This window comes from Bolinopsis microptera, chromosome 12 (genome assembly GCF_026151205.1).
Source record: "Bolinopsis microptera isolate Bmic1 chromosome 12, MBARI_Bmic_1.0, whole genome shotgun sequence".
Classification (NCBI taxonomy): Eukaryota; Metazoa; Ctenophora; class Tentaculata; order Lobata; family Bolinopsidae; genus Bolinopsis; species Bolinopsis microptera.
Window position 1 is genome coordinate 4224649 of NC_087083.1, and position 27291 is coordinate 4251939.

The 27291-nt window shown below is 40.5% G+C and overlaps 1 protein-coding gene across 2 annotated transcripts; it reads right to left on the bottom strand.

Annotated features, from left to right (window-relative positions):
• Positions 1 to 116: 116 nt before the first annotated feature.
• LOC134824434 (uncharacterized) lies at positions 117 to 19798 on the bottom strand. Of its 2 annotated transcripts, XM_063836342.1 has the most exons (14): positions 19720 to 19798; positions 18690 to 18806; positions 17026 to 17183; positions 16204 to 16295; positions 14535 to 14696; positions 14243 to 14323; positions 13382 to 13499; positions 13129 to 13195; positions 12537 to 12650; positions 12003 to 12162; positions 5222 to 5325; positions 1971 to 2010; positions 1332 to 1385; positions 123 to 1209 (listed from the first exon to the last, which is right to left on the bottom strand). In XM_063836342.1, the coding sequence occupies exons 1-14, from the start codon at positions 19723 to 19725 to the stop codon at positions 605 to 607; spliced, it is 1878 nt and encodes a 625-aa protein (XP_063692412.1). In that variant the 5' UTR covers positions 19726 to 19798; the 3' UTR covers positions 123 to 604. The 2 variants fall into 2 exon arrangements, with proteins under 2 accessions (XP_063692413.1, XP_063692412.1); XM_063836343.1 differs by lacking the exon at positions 1971 to 2010 and having other exon boundaries at positions 117 to 1209; positions 5191 to 5325.
• Between the last annotated feature and the right edge of the window lie 7493 nt (positions 19799 to 27291).

The window sequence follows — 27291 nt, forward strand, 5'->3', positions numbered from 1 at the left end:
ATTTTGAACTATTACATCATTTTTCAAATAACTTGTTTTGTGTCTTCTATAGTTTATTTGCAATCAAAAGTGGGACCAACTTTGAGATGGACCTCAAAAAAATAAAAAAATAAACTCGCTCCGGTTTGTAATATAGTTAAAATTTTTAAATTAGTATCAATAAATTAAAAGTGCAAGTAATATCAGTGACCGATTAAAATAGTTAAGTAAAGAAATTCCTCGTAACTTAGACCACCCAAATAACTAAAAAAAGAGATTTACCAAAGTACAAAGTAGAATACTAAACAAAGTAAAGTGCAAAGTAAAGTACAAAGTATACCAGTAAAATAGCAGGTGCGCGCTCCGAGCTTGTACAAGGAAATAAGCTAATAGAGTTTTCCTTGAAAGATAAACCAATTTGCATTTTGCACCATCCGACCATACTCGAATAAATAACTGTTTGAGAACAGCCAAAATCTGTTTAACATCTAAAATATCGTGAGGTCAAGCTCTGAAAATAAAAACATCCAAATGAATACTCATCCAGCTAAAAAAACAATCACGTGTCACAAAGAAGAATCACGTGTCTTGATCACGTGTCACAAAGAAGAATCACGTTTCTTGATCACGTGTCAGTTGAATCTAGCTCGTTGTGAATCTCCATCTTAAACTTCTTCTTATTGCCCAAACCCTCCTCCTCCTCCTGACCCTCCTCCTTTACAATAGCCTCCCTCATGCTAGTGTTAACCAACATAGAGTCACTCAGACTCTCATCTCCTCTCCCGAACTTCTTCTTCAGCGACAAGAACTTCGACATTAGATCGTCATCTGTTTCATCAAGATCAAACTGATCCGCTGAAGGGATTGTGGAGGTTTGTTCAGTGTATGATTTGTTCTGGATAATGCAACCCTCCTCCTCCTCCTCCTCCCCCTCCTCCTCCTCCTCTTTCTTCTCCTCCATGCCCGGGGGTATGAGACCAGCAGCTGTCCCTGCCTCCTCTGGTGACGTGATCTCCGGGAGACAGATTGTCTTTTTAGCGGGAACACTTTCACTTTCACTTAGCGGAGGTTGAGTTTCTGTATCAAGGTTATCTGGGGATGTTTTAAGGGGTGATAGCTGGCTACTGTTCTTAGGCTGGGGTAGGGTAAGTCTCCGTTTTAGGATGACTGGAGTTGAAGATTTGGGTTTTAATGAAGATTTCTTCTTTGTAGGGGTCTTAATCTCCGGCGCTGTAAAGTTGTAAGAAATTCAGAACAATCCAATAATTTGTGGTTAACGATAATTTGTGGTTTAGGAAAAAGACTGATTGCAACAAAAAATATTGAAAATCTATGAAAAACACACAGCTTACCAGAAAAATCTTTAAAGGAGTGAACCTCCTCCTTCTTCTTAGCTGGCGTATCATCTGGAAATTATAACAATTTCATAAAAGTTTGGAGGTTGTCCATTCGCCTAAAAAAGCATGACAAGATTCAAGGGTTTTTTAAACTGGGCGAATAAATTATATCCAAAACTCTGCCTGTTTCCCCCTTTTGATGATACATATTGTAAATATTAGCGGACACTCCTACCTCCAGCTTACAGTACGCCTATAAACATATAGACGCTACGTATTTACCATAGTAACGTACCGTTTATAGCGCTAGTAACCCTAGTAACCCTAGTAACGTACCGTTTGTAAAGTTTACAGCGCTGTTATCCAGCCTAGTAACCCTAGTAACGTACCGTTTATAATGTTTACAGCGCTGTTATCCAGCCTAGTAACCATAGTAACGTACCGTTTATAAAGTTTACAGCGCTGTTATCCAGCCTAGTAACCCTAGTAACGTACCGTTTATAAAGTTTACAGCGCTGTTATCCAGCCTAGTAACCCTAGTAACGTACCGTTTATAAAGTTTACAGCGCTGTTATCCAGCCTAGTAACTCTAGTAACGTACCGTTTATAAAGTTTACAGCGCTGTTATCCAGCCTAGTAACTCTAGTAACGTACCGTTTATAAAGTTTATAGCGCTGTTATCCAGCCTAGTAACCTTAGTAACGTACCGTTTATAAAGTTTATAGCGCTGTTATCCAGCCTAGTAACCCTAGTAACGTACCGTTTACAGCGCTGTTATCCAGCCTAGTAACCCTAGTAACGTACCGTTTATAGCGCTGTTATCCAGCCTAGTAACCCTAGTAACGTACCGTTTATAGCGCTGTTATCTAGCCTAGTAACTCTAGTAACGTACCGTTTATAGCGCTGTTATCCAGCCTAGTAACCATAGTAACGTACCGTTTATAAAGTTTACAGCGCTGTTATCCAGCCTAGTAACCCTAGTAACGTACCGTTTACAGCGCTGTTATCCAGCCTAGTAACCCTAGTGACGTACCGTTTATAAAGCTGTTATCCAGCCTAGTAACCCTAGTAACGTACCGTTTATAGCGCTGTTATCTAGCCTAGTAACTCTAGTAACGTACCGTTTATAGCCCTGTTATCTAGCCTAGTAACCCTAGTAACGTACCGTTTACAGCGCTGTTATCCAGCCTAGTAACCCTAGTAACGTACCGTTTATAAAGTTTACAGCGCTGTTATCCAGCCTAGTAACCCTAGTGACGTACCGTTTATAAAGTTTACAGCGCTGTTATCTAGCCTAGTAACCCTAGTAACGTACCGTTTATAGCGCTGTTATCTAGCCTAGTAACCCTAGTAACGTACCGTTTACAGCGCTGTTATCCAGCCTAGTAACCCTAGTAACGTACCGTTTATAAAGTTTGAACAGCGCTGTTATCCAGCCTAGTAACCCTAGTAACGTACCGTTTACAGCGCTGTTATCCAGCCTAGTAACCATAGTAACGTACCGTTTATAAAGTTTACAGCGCTGTTATCTAGCCTAGTAACCCTAGTAACGTACCGTTTATAGCGCTGTTATCTAGCCTAGTAACCCTAGTAACGTACCGTTTATAAAGTTTACAGCGCTGTTATCCAGCCTAGTAACCCTAGTAACGTACCGTTTATAAAGCTGTTATCCAGCCTAGTAACTCTAGTAACGTACCGTTTATAGCGCTGTTATCCAGCCTAGTAACCCTAGTATCGTACCGTTTACAGCGCTGTTATCTAGCCTAGTAACCCTAGTAACGTACCGTTTATAGCGCTGTTATCTAGCCTAGTAACCCTAGTAACGTACCGTTTATAAAGTTTACAGCGCTGTTATCCAGCCTAGTAACCCTAGTAACGTACCGTTTATAAAGCTGTTATCCAGCCTAGTAACTCTAGTAACGCACCGTTTATAGCGCTACATTATCCAGCCTAGTAACCCTAGTAACGTACCGTTTACAGCGCTGTTATCTAGCCTAGTAACCCTAGTAACGTACCGTTTATAGCGCTGTTATCTAGCCTAGTAACCCTAGTAACGTACCGTTTATAAAGTTTACAGCGCTGTTATCCAGCCTAGTAACCCTAGTAACGTACCGTTTATAAAGTTTACAGCGCTGTTATCCAGCCTAGTAACCCTAGTAACGTACCGTTTATAAAGTTTACAGCGCTGTTATCTAGCCTAGTAACCCTAGTAACGTACCGTTTATAGCGCTGTTATCCAGCCTAGTAACCCTAGTAACGTACCGTTTACAGCGCTGTTATCCAGCCTAGTAACCCTAGTAACGTACCGTTTACAGCGCTGTTATCTAGCCTAGTAACTCTAGTAACGTACCGTAGATTGGGGTAAAATCGCCGTGTCGGGGAACTTCGCCACTATTTTTCAAATAATCATTTTACTGTTTTGAATTGTTAGGAGATCGAGTTTTTGTATAGTATTGTGTTGAACAAATGGTTATAAAGGTATTCCTATTCAAAAATAAACGTTTACGATGTTAATTAAACTCAGGCAACATGAAATAATGCAATAAAGTGGCTAAAATTTCCTGCTTGCATATTTCCCATATTTTACAATTATATCCTTAATAAATTCTGTGTGACATCATTAGCATATTTCCTGTTCATTTAAGGGCGAATTTAGTTAGCCATGATGCACACAACTGATATTATAAAGTTTTCAAATTTGTGTGAGGCGAAGTTACCCTCTTCTGATCCCATCTGTTCGGCGAAGTTTGGCGCGAAATTCGCGCGCGGCTGGCAAAGTCACGCACGTGTATTGGCGAAGTTCGACTACATTTCTACTTCATCCCGGCGATGTTACCCACAGCATGGCGATGTTACCCCGGCGACCAAATTGCCCATTGTAACACGCAGGCTAGAGCTAGATAAGTAAAATTGGCAGGTATATCAAGGAAATATAATTGAGTTTCGAGTGGTATGGTGCTAAGCACCGAATATGGTATAGTTTCAGAATGGCGAAGTTACCCCATATTGCAGGGTAACTTCGCCCTGATTTCAGTGGCACCAATCTAGCTGACTATTTATGCCTGGCTGATGTGGTTCATACGAAAACATTTGCTTTACCAATCCTGTTCATATGAGCTATAAACGTTTTCAAGTACTCGTGTCGTATTTTCTAAATAACATGAAATAGCTGTAAAACATGGCGAAGTTCCCCCATTCTACGGTACCGTTTACAGCGCTGTTATCCAGCCTAGTAACCCTAGTAACGTACCGTTTATAAAGTTTACAGCGCTGTTATCCAGCCTAGTAACCCTAGTAACGTACCGTTTACAGCGCTGTTATCTAGCCTAGTAACCCTAGTAACGTACCGTTTATAGCGCTGTTATCCAGCCTAGTAACCCTAGTAAGTAGTAACGTACCGTTTATAAAGTTTACAGCGCTGTTATCCAGCCTAGTAACCCTAGTAACGTACCGTTTATAGCGCTGTTATCCAGCCTAGTAACCCTAGTAACGTACCGTTTACAGCGCTGTTATCCAGCCTAGTAACTCTAGTAACGTACCGTTTATAAAGCTGTTATCCAGCCTAGTAACCCTAGTAACGTACCGTTTATACAGTTTATAGCGCTGTTATCCAGCCTAGTAACCCTAGTAACGTACCGTTTATAAAGTTTACAGCGCTGTTATCCAGCCTAGTAACCCTAGTAACGTACCGTTTACAGCGCTGTTATCCAGCCTAGTAACCCTAGTAACGTACCGTTTACAGCGCTGTTATCCAGCCTAGTAACTCTAGTAACGTACCGTTTATAAAGCTGTTATCCAGCCTAGTAACCCTAGTAACGTACCGTTTATAAAGTTTATAGCGCTGTTATCCAGCCTAGTAACCCTAGTAACGTACCGTTTATAGCGCTGTTATCCAGCCTAGTAACTCTTGCGGAGGTATTGAGGGACATGTTAGCCTCGCTGTCACGTGATATATCTAGTTCTCCTGGCATTCCTGTACATCCCTCCGGTACCGTCTCGTTCTTTATTCCTGATATTATTAGGAGAATTAACGAGAATACCTTTACAAGGACTTGTTTAGCTCTGTCAAGCTAAACACTATAAAATGAGCTTGATTTTAGAACAATATTGTGTAGTAATAAATCTCATTGCTTCACCATTTTACATGACATCAACGGAACAAAAACCAAATTTGATTTAGGTTTTGTTTAGTTGAAGGTATGTAAATTAACTAAGGTACCATAACACCACACCATTACGACACCATAACACCACTACGACACCATAACACCATGACGACACCATAACACCACTACGACACCATAACACCATGACGACACCATAACACCACTACGACACCATAACACCATGACGACACCATAACACCACTACGACACCATAACACCATTACGACACCATAACACCACTACGACACCTACTTTAACAAGACTCACAACAATAACAACAGTTTACTGGACTAGTCCGGAAGAATAGTAAGAATGAAGGAATTAAAAATAAAGAGAAGTTTGTAATCTGTTGACTGACTTAAATTACAAAATTTATAGAGTCGTCAGTGTATTGTGGGTCTGTCCATTGCATAGGTCATCAGTATTCTTTGATTCTAAATTATTAAATATTATATGCGTACAAAGCTGACAAAATTAAATAAGAAATGAAAAATAAATTAGTAATTTGGTTAAAAAGTTAAAGTAAGTAGACCTGTTCTATTGTACACAATACTGTCCATATAAACACTAATCTTTACAGTTTTTCTCCGAGCTGAGTCAACAAACCCACTCCTCCTCGCAGCTGATAATATGAACCTGGGGGGGGGTTCTTATAAGGTGAACAAATATAAGAAGTAAACAAAAAGATCGGGTCACAGTTAAACATATATAACTTATTAATTAACTTATTATTTTCACATATATTATTTATTTTTACCTCCTAAATTTTCTATTAGTTAACCCATATAGTATAGGGTTACTGAAAGTATTTATATGTAACGCATTGTACGAGAACATGTGAAGAACACGTGGTTGAGGGATATCCAGAGCTTTTAGGATGGAGTTTAACATGTAAGGGAGGTAGGACAACAGGAAAATACCTAGAAAATTAGTTAATTAATTAACTTATTAATTAGCAACTACAGACGCTATTAACCTCTAATTAAAGTTGATTAAAATTAATTAATCCAGTGGTAGTTCTGATTGAATAAAATTCAAACTTGCATGAATTCATGGATCCAAACGTAGGAATTAATTAACTTAACTTACTGACTATAAATAAGGTAAAAATACTTGATCAGGTAATTAATTAATAACGATTATAAAGATCACCAGAGAGAATGAGAATCATTCTGACAGCCCGTCTTGTCTGATCCAGTGTAGTTCTACGACCCAGAGCAAACTTAAGCAGCACCAAGTTGTTCAGTATTAGTAACAGAATGGGGACCAGGATAAATAGAGTAGCGCAGGTTAGGACTAGAGCAGGATATGAGTCACTGTGAGGTGAGAATATATTCATTCTTACCATGGCAACTACACTAGTTACCATGACAACTACACCAGGCACGTAGACAGGGGGGGGGGGGGGGGCTAGGGGGGCGGCAGCCCCCTAGTCCCCATCTTCGCCTGGTAACTGGGCTGTGTTTATGACTGCAGTCAGTCAAAGATTTGAACTGAGGATTAGTAAATATCTGTCATAACATCCAAGCAAACATTCTAGAAGACTTCTATAAATAGTCAATAGTGTCCCCTAGACCGTAGGAAATGTAAAAATCTTAAGACGATGAGGCCTGAGTAAGTCGTAAATTCTGATTGGAGAATGCAGATTGCTGTTGTGAAGTTACCAAATTTACGTGAGTACTTGATTCTTTTCAATCCCAGTTTATTGCTGTCCTACAAATTTCTTTAATGCCAAATGTCGTCTAAAACGCCCTGTTTCGCAAAAATTTTCCGAGGGGCTGCGCCCCTCCTAGCCCCCGCCAAGGGGCTCTCCGCCCCTGGACCCCGCTGGGGCTGCGCACCAGACCCCTGCCACAGCTTGATCGCTTTCGCTCGCCGACAGCCCCCCTCAAGAAAATTCCGGGTACGTCCCTGAAAAGTACCATGCTACGTTCCATGATATCCGAGTCTCGAACTCGCAATCTGCTGATATGGAGCTAGCGTATTAACCAATTAGGCCACGATTCCATATACTGTAATGTAATATTTATATATAGATTTTCGCGCGTTACTGCAACTTAATTTGAAATACGTAATTTATCATCGGGAAATACGTATGCGTAGTACCTACGCGTAGTCTCCCCAAAACGCATTTACCATCCTTGATTAATTAATAACGATTATAAAGATCACCAGAGAGAATGAGAATCATTCTGACAGCACGTCTTGTCTGATCCAGTGTAGTTCTACGACCCAGAGCAAACTTAAGCAGCACCAAGTTGTTCAGTATTAGTAACAGAATGGGGACCAGGATAAATAGAGTAGCGCAGGTTAGGACTAGAGCAGGATATGAGTCACTGTGAAGTAAGAATATCTTTATTCTTACCATGACAACTACACTTGTTACCATGACAACCACACTAGTTACCATGACAACTACACTAGTTACCATGACAACTACACTAGTTACCATGACAACTACACTAGTTACCATGACAACTACACTAGTTACCATGACAACTACACCAGTTACCATGACAACTACACTAGTTACCATGACAACTACACCAGTTACCATGACATTTATAACACTAGTTACCATGGCAACTATAACACTAGTTACCATGACAACTACACTAGTTACCATGACAACTACACTAGTTACCATGACAACTACACTTGTTACCATGACAACTACACTAGTTACCATGACAACTACACTAGTTACCATGACAACTACACTAGTTACCATGACAACTACACTAGTTACCATGACAACTACACTAGTTACCATGACAACTACACTGTTAACCATGACAACTATAACACTAGTTACCATGACAACTACACTTGTTACCATGACAACTACACTAGTTACCATGACAACTACACTAGTTACCATGACAACTACACTAGTTACCATGACAACTACACTAGTTACCATGACAACTACACTTGTTACCATGACAACTACACTTGTTACCATGACAACTACACTAGTTACCATGTCAACTGCACTAGTTACCATGACAACTACACTAGTTACCATGACAACTACACTAGTTACCATGACAACTACACTAGTTACCATGACAACTACACTAGTTACCATGACAACTACACTAGTTACCATGACAACTACACTAGTTACCATGACAACTACACTAGTTACCATGACAACTACACTAGTTACCATGACAACTACACTAGTTACCATGACAACTACACTAGTTACCATGACAACTACACTAGTTACCATGACAAAATAAAGAAGGTGGTGGTAGGAAAAGTGAGTTTCAACCAGTCCAAATCTAACATTCAGAGAACAGCACTAAGCCAGCGACTCACCTGATAATATTAAGATAACAGCGTCCGTACCGGATATCAAACAGCGCAGTCTCACGCTCCTTTAGTTGTGCGCCCAACGGCGCGGCGCTATAACACCACAAACAGAACACCATGAACCGTGCGCGCGGCACCGTCACCCGGGACATTCCAAATGGGAAAATAACACTTTTAAAAAGTCTGAAAGTGGTGATGGCGAGGACGAAGTTGATGATAGCACATCCCAGCCATAGCGTGATGTGAGCTTGAAGAGGACAGTAGACAAGGAGGTTGGTTTTAGTGGCGTACACTAAACAGGAGGGTAACAGGGCTACACAGATGTAGAGCAAGTCTGCTATAGCTAGGTTCCTAGAGGAAAAAATTATAGCAGAAAATTATAAGATTTGTCCTTAGCTGGTCTCAAGTCATGAAATTTGGGTATGTTTTTTATGTGAACAGTATACGAGGTACTGGTAAAGATTTCTCACTATCATTAACATTTACAGCAGCAAGATCTAACCTGATAAAAATAACAGAGATTTGGTCTAACCTGATAAAAATAACAGAGATTTGGTCTAACCTGATAAAAATAACAGAGATTTGGTCTAACTGCAGGGCGTTGTATTTCAGAGAAGCGTAGAGAACAGTGATATTGCCGACCAGCCCCAAAAGTGCTGCCAGACTAAGGTAGATTAGCAAGATAACCTGCTCAGATAGAGACAGCTCTGTCATCTTACGGTTACTAGGGTTACTAGGGGTTATGGTTACTAGGGTTACTAGTTGCCCCAAAAGTGCTGCCAGACTAAGGTAGATGAGCAAGATAACCTGCTCAGATAGAGACAGCTCTGTCATCTTACGGTTACTAGGGTTACTAGGGGTTATGGTTACTAGGGTTACTAGGGGTTATGGTTACTAGGGTTACTAGTTGCCCCAAAAGTGCTGCCAGACTAAGGTAGATTAGCAAGATAACCTGCTCAGATAGAGACAGCTCTGTCATCTTACGGTTACTAGGGTTACTAGGGGTTATGGTTACTAGGGTTACTAGTTACCCCAAAAGAGCTGCCAGACTAAGGTAGATGAGCAAGATAACCTGCTCATACAGAGACAGCTCTGTCATCTTACGGTTACTAGGGTTACTAGGGGTTATGGTTACTAGGGTTACTAGTAGCCCCAAAAGAGCTGCCAGACTAAGGTAGATCAGCAAGATAACCTGCTCACACAGAGACAGCTCTGTCATCTTACGGTTACTAGGGTTACTAGGGGTTATGGTTACTGGGTTACTAGTTGCCCCAAAAGAGCTGCCAGATGCAGACTAAGGTAGATTAGCAAGATAACCTGCTCACATAGAGACAGCTCTGTCATCTTAATAACTTACTATTTAGTTAAATTGTCATTATGTTAATAGGTTGGACGTTATACAATCTAGTAATTAGTATCAACAGGACTTCGCCTACATACGAAGACAAATGTCTTACCAAAAAGTAAAGACAGTTAAAATTATTTGAACCATTTAGTTAAATTAAGTGCAGAATTCTAAAAACAGAGATTTATCACTTAACACAGGCTCACCCCTGGTATCCAACTATTATGCCTCAGACACGAATAGGGGGTAACATGTACATGTTTAGTGTTTACCATCCAAACTTAAAAGCACTCGAATACAAATATAATACAATATTAATAGATAGCCAGATTACGAACTTTGCTATTAATCTTGCAGTACTGGAGACCCTAAAACAGGTGTACAACCGGTAAAAACAGTCACAAACATCAGGTGTTGAAAAAAAAAACAGTGCACTTTCGGAAGACCAGCTGTTGTCAAACAATAATTTCTCCAGCTCGCTTCAAGGCAGTTACTTAAAGAGACAAATGAGAGGATTATTTAATATTTAGTAAGAGGCACCGCGGGATAATAGCTCAATTTTAAAGATTTAATAGTTCTTACAGGTGGATTAAAGGTGTTACTATAGATACCAGCTTTAAGGTGGACTGTGTTATTATCAAAAGGGGGGGGGGGGGCACATACTCATGGGGGGCACATACTCATGGGGGGCACATACTCATGAGGGGCATACTCATGGGGGGCATACTCATGGGGGGGCACATACTCATGGGGGGGGGCACATACTCATGGGGGGGGGGCACATACTCATGAGGGGCATACTCATGGGGGGCACATACTCATGGGGGGGGGGGCACATACTCATGAGGGGCATACTCATGGGGGGCACATACTCATGGGGGGGGGGCGGCATACTCATGGGGGGCATACTCATTGGGGGAGGGGCACATACTCATGGGGGGCACATACTCATGGGGGGCATACTCATGCCCCGCCCCCCGCCCTCAAAAGTGTTGGACGAAAGTGGGATGATAATGAAATATGATGCTCCAGTACCATCTTCAAAATAAAGGCAACATTACTCAATAACTCAATAACTCAAGTCTCAATAACTTTATGACAAAATCAATACAATAACCGGATTACGGTTTACAGTAACTAAATCTTGACTGAACATTCGGTGGTAAGATATAGGGGCTGGATCTAGTAGTTTCAACAACTGAAATCTTATTATTGTAACTATGTGATATCAGATATATCACGTAATATGTCATGTGATTGTCATCGGATGTTAGTCGTTAGTTCAAGAAACTAACATTTTAAAATAGAAACGTCAAGTCGGAGTCATAATATAGTCAGTTGAAAAGCATACACTAGAGAAGTTGAAATAAAAGAATAAAATCGAATTAAAATTAAAGGGGAACCCTAATATTGATAAAGGAGGAAATTTGATTATAATAAATTAAAAGCTGTATAAATCAAATTTGTAAGGTAACCAAGTTTCACGGTTCACGGAAAATACAGACATCAGTACATACCATTCTACCGGGGTAAAACAACTAGATACCATGACACTGGTAACCATGACAACTACACTGGTAACTGTGACAACTACACTGGTAACCATGCCAACTTCACTGGTAACCATGACAAATACACTGGTAACCATGACAAATACACTGGCTACCATGACAACTACACTGGTAACCATGACAAATACACTGGTTACCGTGGTCCATGACAACTACACTAGATACCATGACAACTACACTGGTTAACATGACTACTAGACTAGTAACCATGACAACTACACCGGTTTCCATGACAACTACACTAGTTAACATGACAACTACACTGGTTACCATGACGACTGACCTAATTTGGCGCAGAATATCATAGACTGCGGGTTTGCGGAGGGATCATATCTGTCTTGACTGACATTTTCACCGTACACAGGAACTGTAATAGAGAAGTTCTCTGGGATTATCATAGATCCAAACTTTTCCGAAACTGCTTCTATCCTCTCTTTTGATACCTGAATACATTAAATTGTAGGGAAATGTGTAGTGCAGTCGGTGAACAACAGAGAATGATTCAACTATTTCGTAGACTTCTTTACACCCCCTTATTTCAGCTATCGAACTTAACAATTGCCTTTTGGAAGGGAATGTTCACATAACAAAATAGCAAATATAGCAAATATAGCAAATACTGGATTATTTCTTAAACTCACTTGTATAGTAACAGGGCATTTGTGTAGCCATGCAACTGTTCAAATACATTACACTATACACAAAACGCTATCAAACATTAGCACATAGATCAAGAAAAAAAGGACAATACCAGATAAATACACTGGTTACCGTGACAACTACACTGGTTACCATGACAATACCAGATAAAACAAACCTTAGCAAAGGGAGGAAGTTTCTGATCGAAATTGAGGGGGTTGTAAAAGTGAGCAGTGTCAGAGAGGATAGCGAGCCACTCTGGGTCGTATTCCAGCACAGGAGGTGTTGACAACTAGGGGGAGGTGGTGTTAGCACCTGATGCCCATATAAGGGCATTACTGTTAGCACTGTGCTCTGCAGAAATAACACTGTACTCTGCAGAAATAACACTGTGTACTAGTGTACAACTACCTTGATAATTGACAGTTGAAATGGGAGAACTATGTCGTACTTCTGCAGAATGCAGTGTGCAGTTGTTGATGGGTGAGTTTTAAAACATACACACATTCACAAGAGTTACGATGTATCTGTAACTTTGTGTTGTAAATGTACAGAGAGGTATGTAGATTGTAGAGAGGGGGGTAGGGGAGGTATGTAAGGAGGGGTAGGGGAGGCCGGAGGGGAGGAAAGGCATGTATGTATACTGTATCTAGTGTAAAATGTATAGAGGAGACGTAAGTTATGCAGGGAGGGGCGGGAGAGTGTGTATAATGTATAATGTATACTGTAGTATGTATAGTGTATAGTGTATACTGTAGATAATAACTCACCGTCTTGCCAATCTCAACTATCTGTAAGAACCTCCTCTTGGGTAAACACTTATCTAGCGCTAAAAACCTAAAAGTGATGTAAATAGTTTACTATAATTGAATGAAGTTGTTCGACTTCGAATCATTGTTCGAATCATTACTTAGAATTGAAACTAGCTAATCAAAAAGTTAAAATTATCATTAAATCAAAAAGTTAAAACATAATCATTAAATTAGAAAGTTAAAGTAATTATTAAATTTAAAAGTTAAAAACCTGGTACATTTTCCGAACTGATCGTGCGGTATTATTGCTGAGAACTTAACGTGAAGGTGCCCTGAGAACCAATAACAAGGTTGCAGTGTTTCCAGTATCTCCGCAGCTGGTGGGCTACCTGAGCAATAATAATGACACAATAATACACAATATTTCTACAAAAATTTATAAATTAAACTAAAATGCTTGGTACAAAGACCCAGTAAAAATGTAATTTATTATGGTTACCACAGCTTAGCTGGGGGGGGGGGTACCAATGGCATAAAATGGCATAAATGGCATACGTTTTATGGCATAAATGGAAATTTTTATTGGCCAATTCTCCATTTATGCCATGAATTTAGGTCTTCATATTTGACTTTAAATTCGCAAATTATTATTAGTACTTGAATAAGAGACATGTTTCATGCTTTATAACGCTTGGAATGATCGTTAAAGATTCATATGACAAATAAAGAAACTAGAAATGTACTATATCAAAAATGGCATAAATGGCATACGTTTTATGGCATAAATGGAAATTTTTATTGGCCAATTCTCCATTATGCCATTTATGCCATTGGTACCCCCCCCCCCCCCCCCCCCCCCCCCTTAGCTGTTTAATCCTCAAACAACTTTTTATTAAATTATAATATAGCTGTGACAGCTATATAAGTTAATAAAAAGCTTTTTGAGGATTAAACCCAAGATATCCATTATGCTTATCTCCTTATTTTATTTATCAGTCTATTAATAATAACGGGGCACCAGATTTTAGATGCCAAAATTTAATAATTGAGGGTCGTTATTTTCGAGAGGTTTCCATCCTGATCTTTTCTTTCCAGTTTCCATCCTGATTTTTATTAAAATGTAAAAATTTACCCAGCTCGTTGTTTCGAACATCTTCCTCAAAGAATGGTTTTGCTCGGAGTAACTGTTCCTTGTTGCCGTATTCGTATACACCTGCAAAATAAAGGTTTTAGAATTGGCCTTATGAAAAGTTAAAATTATGTGCCAATTGATTTTTATCATCGACTTCACAAATACATCGTGAACCATTTCCACCATGACGAAAATGGAGAATTTCCGTCTAAAAAGATAAATGGAGATTTATCTTTGAGGAGATTAAATTTAGGAGGTAAAAACAACACAGTAAAAATAGAGAATAACCAACCAAGTGGCCAGTCATGAGACAGAAACACATCAACAGGTCTCTGTAAAGATTTACATCTCATAACCTCCAAACTTCTGACATGGAACACTGACACTATCTCCGGAGGGCTGAGGGGAGGGGTCTCGTGGTGCCCCTTGTGGTAGTCAAACTTCTTGTAAATACCTGGGGTAAATACCTGGGGTAAATACCTGGGGTAAATACCTGGGGTAAATACCTGGGGTAAATACCTGGGGTAAATAACTTGTAAATACCTGGGGTAAATAACTTGTAAATACCTGGGGTAAATACCTGGGGTAAATACCTGGGGTAAATGCCTGGGGTAAATACCTGGAGTAAATAGTTCTTGTTAATACCTGGGGTTAATAACTTGTTAATACCTGGGGTTAATAACTTGTAAATATCTGGGGTAAATAACTTGTTAATACCTGGGGTAAATACCTGGGGTAAATGCCTGGGGTAAATACCTGGGGTAAATAGTTCTTGTTAATACCTGGGGTTAATAACTTGTAAATAACTGGGGTAAATAACTTGTAATTTGTAAATACCTGGGGTAAATTTTTTAATAAAACAAATATTTTTTAAAATAAAACAAATATTTATTTTTACGGCACAATCAAACAATATCAATAATAAATAAATCAGGGGAGGTTTGAAGAGGTTTCAAGTGCCGAAGGCCACTGCTTATCTTTAGGATTTGAGAGTGACCTGTGCTTGAAACCCCCTCAACCATCCACTACGTCAATATACTTATTATACAAATATAGAAAAATATAATTATCTAAAATTGCTTATTGGTCTAGTTTGGTGACACAGGAGAGCCCAGTTGAGTTTTAGTTTCGGTTTAGGTTTTAAATCATGGTTTAAAAGGTTAGCCATGTTTCATGGCAGAGAGAGATATCATGTGTGCAGAGCCGTACCGGATGTAGAATTTGAGATATAATATTATAGATTAGTTACCATGTATTATAGGGTCATCTCGATTTTGGAGGGAAAGCAAGTGCTTTTTAAAGTTAGATTTAATAATACCTGCCGAGGCTGATAAGTCTGAATTTTTGGAAGAACCCGGGATTATTATCCCATCTTCATTAGCATCACATATTTCGAATACATAGGGGATGAGATCATTCCAAATTTTTGTAGAGGTGTTCAAAAGGTGTATTGGTGTAAATACCTTGGGTAAATAACATGTAAATACCTGGGGTAAATAACTTGTAAATACCTGGGGTAAATAAATTGTTAATACCTGGGGTAAATAACTTGTAAATATCTAAGGTAAATACCTTGTAAATACCTGGGGTAAATAACTTGTAAATACCTGGGGTAAATAACTTGTAAATACCTGGGGTAAATAACTTGAAAAATACCTGGGGTAAATAACTTGTAAATACCTGGGGTAAATAACTTGAAAAATACCTGGGGTAAATAACTTGTAAATATCTGGGGTAAATAACTTGTAAATATCTGGGGTAAATAACTTGTAAATACCTGGGGTAAATACTTGTTAATACCTGGGGTAAAGAGGGGAAGAAATAGTGAGTTTTTATTTGATCTGATGTTTTGAGGACCAGTAGTCAGGACTTTGTTGTTGAGGGGAGGCAACTCATCGTTATCAAAACTCGACTATATACAATAACTAAAACGTTTAATTAAGAAACATGTTAAAGTAAACCTGAAATGCCGCCAATCCGTACGCCACCAACGTTGATAACTCCAGCGGATCCTAGATAGTAAATCTTGGGAGCAAGCCAACCTCCGTAGTAGCTGTAAGTAACGGTAAACAAGCAGATCCTAGATAGTAAATCTTGGGAGCGAGCCAACCTCCGTAGTAGCTGTAAGTAACGGTTACTTTTCAATAAATATTTAAACAAGTACTAATCACGATATTTATCTTAATAAAATAATTCCGGCATATTTCACAAGCGAGCTGGACGAGAGCCAGTTTACTGGCTACATAAATCTCACTAGTCACTATTAGTAATCGACTGAGAAAAGCGCGCTAAAATATAGCGGCGCATGGGAATATGAGTGCTGAAATAAACTTTCAACCGAAGTTTTGTAAAAATTAGAGCACGTCTTGTATGCATCACTGAATTTTAATCAGGCGAATGTTTTTACTTTTTGTTTGAGTTGTATAAATTAATATTATATGAGGGATTTTTAACGTTATTATTTTAACCAGATTTCGGCCATTTTAGACACCATCCCCCTTCGTAAGTCACTTTACACATAGCTGTTGTGTAAACATTACGAGCTTTTCCAAACCGCCGGGCCCAGACACTGAGACACACTAGGTGTTGGCAAGTACTTCTATCTGAGCCACCTCAATGAACATCTTAATTATGTAAGAAGTTGATAACGTGCCCTTTAATTTACAGTAATACCCCATTATCGCGGAGTTGGGGAGAAAAGCCGCGGTAGATCAGTGTTAGCGGTAAATTGAGGTTCTACTGTATAAATACATGACAAGAAGTACGTGATAATAAATACTCACAGCTCCCACATGTGATTGCTTGCCTCGTGGTTTCCTCCTATAACAATAGTTAAACAAGGAGCTACACTTTCCCCACTGTAGTACTTCCAGAATGAAGCTATTCGAGCATGTTTCTTTGGCACTTTCATCGACTTCAAGTCGTTTTCATTCCTGCAGGCCTGAGGTTAAGTTTATTTAGGATAATTGTAATACATCATTATAGGGTTCAAAACGTAGTGTGTGGAACGAGATAATATCTCGATAAGATTATCGGCGTCATATCGTTATCGGTTTATCTCGATAATTTTGTACTAATAAATTTTTTAGGTAACACGACTCCTGTCCGACAGCGACATCTGTCCGACAGCGACATCTGTCCGAATAAGGGTACCAGAAAAAACGACATCTGTCCGAAATTGTAATCTGATTTCAATACGATAATTTCCAATAAGAGACATATTCTGAACTGTTACTTGCTAATTTGTATACGTAACATTTCCGATCTGAGATATGATCTGAGCCATCCGATCTGAGATGATCTGAGCCATCCGATCTGAGATATGATCTGTACCATAGTTTATTTTCATTTGATGTCGATAAATTGGACAATAGTTTAAATGTTTTATTAATGTTCATAGGGTTGCTGTAGTTTTTGTAATCATCTACAATTCTCTGAAGTTGTCGATCATAACGGATCCATTTGGGCGCATGTTGTGCAAATTGTGGGCATCGAGCAGGAGAGAATTGAATGGAATCCGTGATGCCAACCTTCTGCGATATTGGATGAGCGAGGAATCATTGTCTGTGCGGCTTCGTGTTGATTCCACATGTGGGAGCGAAGTTAGGATTGGTGGTTAATGACCCGATCCAAGCATGTTTTCGTCTATAGAGCTATAGGAAGGAGGGGCTTCAGGTGCCTCCAGATTATAGGGACGTTAGTCTCCGGTACGTATCGGAAGCCATTCAGGACAGGGTTCTCCGAGCCTTATTTGCGTCCAGGGACAAACTGAAGATTGGTTGCCATTGTGGATTGCGATAACTGATCTCCATACCGCTGTCCTATATGTACTCATGTAGGCTGTGTCCTGTGATGTGATCGACAGTGTACAGCTAGCACAATCCTGTCCTCAACTAGTCAATCACGTATCACTGGATTAGTTCTCAATGGATCACATCAGCATTAGATAAATGGGAGCAACGGGCGCCAAATTGTAGTTTGAATGTGGGAAAATTTAGAGATTTTACCGGCATATCCTCTAAAACCATCTAATTTGTTCAATTTTAGGGGGGGCCAAACGGGAGGGGGCCGCCAACAGGCAACGTTACGCCACTGCCTCGGACGTAGAAATTTAACATTCAAAATCGTTATTGGTTTATCTCGATAATTTGGTACCGATAACCGAGAAATTTTTAAAAATCCTCGGACGTAGAAATTTAACATTGAATCCTTGAAAAATATTCTTTTTCAATGGTAATTCTAGGCATTAGCACAATAATTACTGTCGTGAACCGCTAATACGCCATACCTATAACTTATTCCATTTAATTTATTTAATTTTTATTTAATTTTCCATTCCCAATTTAAATACAGAGTACCCAACAATAGGTTCAATAGGTAGGAACTCACCTGTATAATATAATACTAATATACCTATACCCAACAATAGGTAGTATTAGGAACTCACCTGAAAATCCCCACAGCAGATAAGGATATCTATTTTATTACCAGTTTCTCTCTCTGACTGTATTATAGACTCGTATATGTTATCTAATTCTCCGTGACTGCATCCTTGCACTGCAATCTGAAGTACAATGTATTATAGACTTGTTAATTTACATCTATTGATTGATTGGCGCTAATATTGTAGACTATTGTTTTTCCACTGTTTGGGAACTAGAGTGTTAAGTAATAAGTTAGACCCAAACTAAACAATAAATAAGAATACAAAATTTTAAGAATACAAATTTGAATTTTGATCTTTTATCTTTATTACAGATTATACATATCATAGATAACCATAAAAGCCGCGCGTCGGCTGATTGCCTCAACTTGGATTAATAGTTATTTCAGTTGACAGAAGCTGAAGGACGGCAGCTCAAAAGGCTCAGTGCACCATCGACAAGATCAAGGACTCGAGTGCCAATAATGGATTTTCCGAACCCACTCAGAGCAACAATCCCGGAGTGGAACGATCCAATGATGGGAAGTTTAGCAGTATAAATAGAAATGAACGCTTAAACCATGTGTTCAATTGTGGAAATTATTGGTTGTTTAATTTATCTGATAACTATATAACAAGTAAATAATTCAATAAATTCAAAACATTCCAAAAGTAAATAATTCATACCTGAAATTGCCAAACTATGGTATTAATAAGCCAATTAAGATCTGAAAAACACCCATAAGAAGCAACTCCCAACTTTAATTTCAAACTATTAAGTAAGGATATCTACTGATTTTATTAAGTGAAAAGTATGTACCAACAATGTTATAATATGAAAAACAGATTTTTTTATGAATTTGACTGATTAAATTCCGCCTTTCTTACAATTTCACGTTTGATTTAATAAACTATGATGGTTATAATATATGAATTTGACTTTTTAGAGTGCTTATCTTAAATGTTTTACAGGCTCTAATGATGTAGTTTTACGAAGATTTCAAGCCGTACAAAAACAGACTTTAGTATAACTGTATACTAAGTAATAACTCACCCTCATTATTGCAAATTATCTGAGATTCTCTCACAAACTTTCTCCCTCTACATCATGAACATTTTTCCTGAATAAAAGTTAATCACAAAGTTGATTAAAATACATGTTTACCTGATAAAATCTCTAGTATTTGATATTTAGGCTTGAGACAAATCCGAATACTGACTGAAATCAGCTTTGAACTTGATAAAAGGGAACGGTATACCATTCTGATGATGTGTAAGATCCTTCACAATATTAGGTTCACAAAAACATCCAGACATGGTACCCGAGCAATCATCCCTTCCCTGTCTAGGTTGAGTTCCTCGAGCAACCAGACACTCTATGACAGCTCATTTGCAGTAAGAGGACCAAAACTATGGAACTAGGTGCCTGACAGTATTAAAGCTGAAGCTACTTTTGACTCGTTTAAAGTCAGTTTGTCCAAGTTTCTTGCTTTGATACCCGACAACCCTCCGATTTCCGGTTATAGCTGCAGCTGGTCCAATTCCCTGGTAGACTTTTCACCATTGAGGTGGTCAGACATCTGATGACCCTTCCTGCTACGAGGATAAACTCTACCAAAATAACCAAAGTAAGTAAGAAAATGAAACAATGACATTGCACGATAGAAATTTGATTAAATTGAATGAAATATATACAAAAAATGTTAATTTAACTTTTTTTTAACAAATGTCCACATTATAAAGCAATCTATAATACAATAAAAGCTGTCTATACTGTGCCTCTCTATGCCAGGAACCTTGAAATACTGGCCCTCTTCTTTTTCCCTGATTTTTGGTCAATGTTTTGATATTTCCGAAAGTAATGTGATTTTTGAGTGCTCACATCTGATTTGATGGTAATGAGTGAACTGAGTATTCCAATTTCCATCAACATCCCAACACACAACACACATTCAAGGCCCCTAATGGAGTATAGGGGGGGGGTGTCATGTCCGTCCATGTCCGCCTATGTCCTGTCCTTTTTGGATTCTATGAGACAACGGACGTGTTTTTTGGGACATTGGCGGACACGGACGGACATTGGCGGACTCGGACGGACATTGGCGGACTCGGACGGACATTGGCGGACTCGGACGGACACTGGCGGACCCGGACGGACATTGGCGGACTTGGATGGACATTGGTGGACATTAGCGGACATTGGTGGACATTAGCGGACAAACATTTTGAGGACTGAAGAGTACTGAAGAGTACTGAGGAGGATGGCTGAGAAGGATGGCTGAGGAGGATGGCTGAGGAGGATGACTGAGCGGGATGACTGAGGAGGTTGACTGTGAGGGAGGTTTAGGATCAGGAAGACCCAGGAGGAGGAGGACCCAGAAGGAGGACCTAGGAGGAGGAGGAGGAGAACTGAGGAGGATGACTGAGGAGGAGAAGGACTCAGGAGGAGGACTGAGGAGGACTGAGAAGGAGGAGGACTGAGGAGGATGGCTGAGGAGGATGGCTGAGGAGGATGACTGAGAGGGAGGAGGAGGAGGAAGAGGAGGAAGAGGACTGAGGAGGAGGAGGAGAAGGACTGAGGAGGAGAAGGAGGACCCAGGAGGAGGAGGACCCAGGAGGAGGACCCAGGAAAAGGCCCCAGGAGGAGGAGGAGGACTGGGGAGGAGGAGAACTGTTGAGGACTGATGAGGAGGACTGAGGACGAGGAGGAGGAGTAGGAGGAGGACTGAGGAGGGGAGGAGGAAGAGGACTGGGGAGGATCAGGAAGACCCAGGAGGACCCAGGAGGAGGAGGAGGACCCAGGAGGAGCACTGAAGAGGACTGAGGAGGAGGACTGACGATGACTGAGAAGGAGGAGGACTGAGGAGTACTGAGGAGGATGGCTGAGGAGGATGGCTGGGGAGGATGGCTGAGGAGGATGACTGAGGAGGATGACTGAGAGGGAGGAGGAGGAGGACTCAGGAGGAGGACTCAGAAGGAAGAGGAGGAGGACTCAGGAGGAGGACTCAGGAGGAGGACTGATGAGAAGGATGAGGAGGAGGACCCAGGAGGAGGAGGACTGAGGACCGAGGAGGAAGAGGTGGAGGATGAAGAGGAGGAGGAGGACCCAGGAGGAGGAGGACTGAGGAGGAGGACTGAGGAGGAGAAGGAGGACCCAGGAGGAGGAGGACTGGGGAGGAGGAGAACTGTTGAGGACTGATGAGGAGGACTGAGGACGAGGAGGAGGAGTAGGAGGAGGACTGAGGAGGGGAGGAGGAAGAGGACTGGGGAGGATCAGGAAGACCCAGGAGGACCCAGGAGGAGGAGGAGGACCCAGGAGGAGGAGGAGGACTGAGGAGGACTGAGGAGGACTGAGGAGGACTGAGGAGGAGGACTGACGATGACTGAGAAGGAGGAGGACTGAGGAGTACTGAGGAGGATGGCTGAAGAGGATGGCTGGGGAGGATGGCTGAGGAGGATGACTGAGGAGGATGACTGAGAGGGAGGAGGAGGAGGACTCAGGAGGAGGACTCAGAAGGAAGAGGAGGAGGACTCAGGAGGAGGACTCAGGAGGAGGACTTAGGAGAAATGAGAAGGAGGACTGAGGAGAACTGAGGAGGAGGAGGAGGAGGAGGACTGAATAGGAGGAGGAGAAGGAGGGAGACTGGGAGAGGACTGGGGAGGAGGAGGACTGATGAGAAGGATGAGGAGGAGGACCCAGGAGGAGGAGGACTGAGGACCGAGGAGGAAGAGGTGGAGGATGAAGAGGAGGAGGAGGACCCAGGAGGAGGAGGACTGAGGAGGAGGACTGAGGAGGATGGCTGAGGAGGATGACTGAGAGGGAAGAGGAGGAGGAGGAGGAGGACTCAGGAGGAGGAGGAGGACTCAGGAGGACTGAGAAGGAGGAGGAGGAGGAGGAGGACTGAATAGGAGGAGGAGGAGGGGGACTGGGGGAGGACTGAGGAGGAGGATGGAGGACTGAGGAGAAGGATGAGGAGGAGGACTGAGGAGGACTGAGGACTGAGGAGGAAGAGGAAGAGGATGAAGAGGAGGAGGAGGACCCAGGAGGAGGACTCAGGAGGAGGAGGAGGACTCAGGAGGAGAAGGACTGAACTTGAGGACTGATGAGGAGGACTGAGGACGAGGAGGAGGAGTAGGAGGACTGAGGAGGGGAGGAGGAAGAGGACTGAGGAAGATCAGGAAGACCCAGGGGGAGGAGGAGGAAGAGTAGGAGGAGGAAGCATCTAAATGTTATTTCCATTTTTGTCCATTTTTGTCCGTTTTTGTCCGCTCTATTTTTTGTCCGTTTTGAAAATATAGGGTACCGAACGGACAAAAAACATGATCCCCCTATAACAGCAAAAATTGAACATTTTATTTAGCAATTTAGGTGTCCATTAATGTCCGCCTATGTCCGTCTATGTCCGCCTATGTCCGTCTATGTCCGCCTATGTCCGCCTATGTCCGCCTATGTCCGTCTATGTCCGCCTATGTCCTGTCCTTTTTGGATTCTATGAGACAAGCGGACATAGACGGACGTGACACCCCCCCCCCCCCCCCCCCCCCCCAGTATATGAAACACAGCAGTGGCGTAGAAAAGCAGGTTTTTTAAACATCAGGTATCCAGGTCCCCAACATCATCTACCTCAGGGAACATTTCCGTATAGATCTGTTTAGTTGATGTGTCTCTCAAACGAGCCATGTGTCCTATCAGCTCCTGAGCAGTGTCTTTAACCTCGTTGTACTGATGTAACAGGTCAAGGTAATAGTCAACGTCTTTAGAAGTAATATCTTTGTATTCTGTCAGCTCTTTTCCTACATTTTCTAGTTTCTCTCCAACAGAACACAGATCTCTTAATTCTGGCGAGTCGTTTTCAGATTTACACTGGCTTTTTTCTTGAGGTGTGCTTGCAGAACTCATCCATAGGACTACGAATACATTTTGAGGGAAATCCATGTTAGACTTAAAGTAGACATTACTGGAAAATTTGTTAAAAATTTTAAAAAAGGGGGACCCCCAACCCATGTAGCAGGTAGCAGAGACACCTCACAGCAAGTAGACCAAAGTGGCTTTTGCTTGTGAACTGTGCATCAACTACCCGCCCAAGCAGTGGGTTGGAAGTCCTCCCTGAGATCATTTCGTCCGTAAAATTGTATACATTACTGGAAAATACATTTGGGAAATAGCAGAAATCGGTGTTATAAATTTTGAAATAGATTTCATTAGAAAGGAATAGACTGTTAACCAGGGTAACTACTTCATCTTTTAAGGACAATTAATTCCTATTGGACTCCTAGCAGAGCAGTTGTTTCGTACAATTCCGTAAATTATTTATATAGATGATTTTTTGATCAATTAGAAATATTTTTAGTGAATATTTGCTTTATTTACCTGATCTGATAATTTAAATTATGCTCATATAATGATAAAACAGCTATGTTTTTCAATAAAACATATAGATAAGTTATAGCAGCACTAGGCATCCAGTCATAAGTATTTGGGTAAGGCAGAACATGAAAGTGTAAACAAACTTTGTCAGACAAGCAAAATTAGCACAAAGGAATAATAAACGGTAGAATGATGCATTATATGATTTAAAACACCAACCCAACTACAGAAAGTCGAAAACTTGCTATGAACCTATAATTTTAAACCTGGTTCGGCTTAAATACTATAATTTATGCTGGAAACCGCAATAACGAATGCATCATTTGTATCACGTCGTGACCCCCACGGTCGTTTCACTATGGTATCAAATAAACCAATTCAGTATCAACAAACCACGATAAACTATGTAGAAGATAAGAGGTATAAATCAAGAGGCTTGCATATAATGAACACATTGACACGGGTGCAGAGTTGAGTCTGTACGGAACCTAGTAGTTTCAGATCCTTGTTTAACTTGCCGTACAGCAAGGTCATCCACTACTTTAGCCCGGCGAGGCACATAACTCCCTCTACAACTCCATGACAAATGTTTCACATATACTAGCCGAGTTCACAAGTTATATCCTTGTGTTTGAGAAGAGCTCGTTAGAACTGCTTCCTTTCCCTTCAGTATCCCACAGTCTCTCGAGTTTCGTAACTGCCAGAGAACTCTCTTAAACAATTACTAGACTCGGTGATTATAAATCAAGAGGCTTGCATATAATGAACATATTGACACGGGTGCAGAGTTGAGTCTGTACGGAACCTAGTAGTTTCAGATCCTTGTTTAACTTGCCGTACAGCAAGGTCATCCACTACTTTAGTTCGGCGAGGCACATAACTCCCTCTACAACTCCATGACAAATGTTTCACATATACTAGCCGAGTTCACAAGTTATATCCTTGTGTTTGAGAAGAGCTCGTTAGAACTGCTTCCTTTCCCTTCAGTATCCCACAGTCTCTCGAGTTTCGTAACTGCCAGAGAACTCTCTTAAACAATTACTAGACTCGGTGATTATAAATCAAGAGGCTTGCATATAATGAACATATTGACACGGGTGCAGAGTTGAGTCTGTACGGAACCTTGAGTCTGTATGTCACAAATAGAGCCGACTCTAGAGGAAAGAGCATAAAAACGATAGGAAATAGTATGAATGGGTACTCCACATCAAAGAAAATACATGAAAACATAGTTAGTAATCAAATTACACATCAAAAAGATGACCAAATAGGGTTGAAAGGAGTTTCGAAATGCGACAATAATACTGAAAAACAACCTAGGTATTCTTGTGAAAATATGACAGTATTTGCTTTAGCGCTCGATTTTCATACCACGGTGTAAATTTTCGAAAATATGCGCGGCGCACCTACAATTTTAGTTCCATTAAAAATTAATTTTTTGGTCAACAAAAATTTTTTGCGCGCAATTTATTTTTGGTACTTATATGCTATATTTTGGAAATTTAAAAAAATATGTCTTGTAATAACAACTATTTTAAATATAATACATTAAATATAATGTTGAGTCAACATTATATTTAATGTATTATATTTAAATTAGTTTTTATTACAAGACATATTTTTTTTAATTTCCAAAATATTGAATATAGCATATAAGTACCAAAAATAAATTGCGCGCAAAAAATTTTTACCACTTTTTTAGATTTTTACCCGGGTAAAAATAAAGCGATTTTTAAAATTTGTATATCATCTTGTGCGGCTGTGTTTTAGCTATCTACATGCAAGTTTTATCGGCATGCCGACAAAGTTAACTTGTTCAAAATATCAAACAACATGGTTTTTGGCCTATTTTTGGCCCAAAAATCGATTTTTTGCGATTTTACCCGGGTAAAATCAGTCTAATCATCTTGAAACCACTTTTAATCGATGCTACGGTCTAAATAGTACGTCTAGTAAGGTGTATCTGGTTCACCTAACCATGTGCTTTTGCGCCACTGCGGGCGCGCGCCATTGCAAGCGCAAGGCCTCTGGATAGAGCAATGTATTTGGGGTGCCTAGCGTATCGAGCAGACAATGCCCGTAATCGAGTCTTTACTACATGGGGACCCCTGTAGAGTTTTAATTACGATACAGGGGAGTTCACATAGCCATGTGTCTACGCGTACTGCGTGACGCGCTTGTTTCACGGCGGTCGCGCGCTACTGCAAGCGAGAGGGCTCTGGTTAGAGCAACAGGGGAGCTTTGTATCACGTTGCGACCCCCACGGTCGTTTCACTGTGGTGAAACCCCTTTATCGTCCTGATGATACAGGGGAGCCGCGCACTTCGTGCGCGGCGGGTCATACAACGTATGACAAGGGGAGCCGGCGCGCATGCGCACTCGCGCGCGGCTTGACACACGCTGCAACCCCTTTTGATCGCGCGCGAAGCTCGCGCGGCCGGCCGGCCGCAAAAGGGGCACACCATCTAGGGAATTGTACTATTTGGCGGGACCCAGAATATGGCTCCCTATTATGTGATTTGACCATATTTGGATGTAATTGCTTCAGATGAAGAGAAATGACGCGCGCGCGTTATCGAGACATTTTATTGCATTACTGTTAACAAAGATCTATCTATTTACAAATTTTTCCTTAACAATTTCAATAATAATGTTTTTATTTCTTGTTAACACTTTAATGTTAGAAAAATGAAGAGAAATAGTGTTAATTTTTTGCAAAAATTGTGTAATTTGTTTCAATTTGTCAATAATTGATCATCAAGCCGCGCACTTTTAAAACATGTCCAACATATCTCCGCAAGCAGTTAGGTCTGCATCCTATATAAGCTAAAACGCTCTTTTCAGTTCTTTTTGCCATTTTTGATTGTTCAACTGCAGAGTGAAAATAATATGTGGACTTTTATTATATTTTTGCTTCGTTTTTTGGATACCCACAGTAGTTTATATCTTTGAGTGATTAAATATTAGGGTGGATGGTTTTTTAATCGTATTTATGGAATTGGTACCGTTGTAAAACTTACATTATGACAGTTCAGATGGCGAAAGTTTTATCGAAAATGGACCTGTCATTGTTCTGGAAATAACAATAATAAACAATAATATCTATGACCAATTTAACCATATTAAGAAATGTGGTCGGTGATCCAGTATTGAGCATATGTGCAACTGTGTGAGTTCAGTATTCTAATTGCCCCCTTCAAGCAGCTAAGGTGCGTCTTACTAGCAGTCATGTGACCGAGATCACGTGATAACACCTTT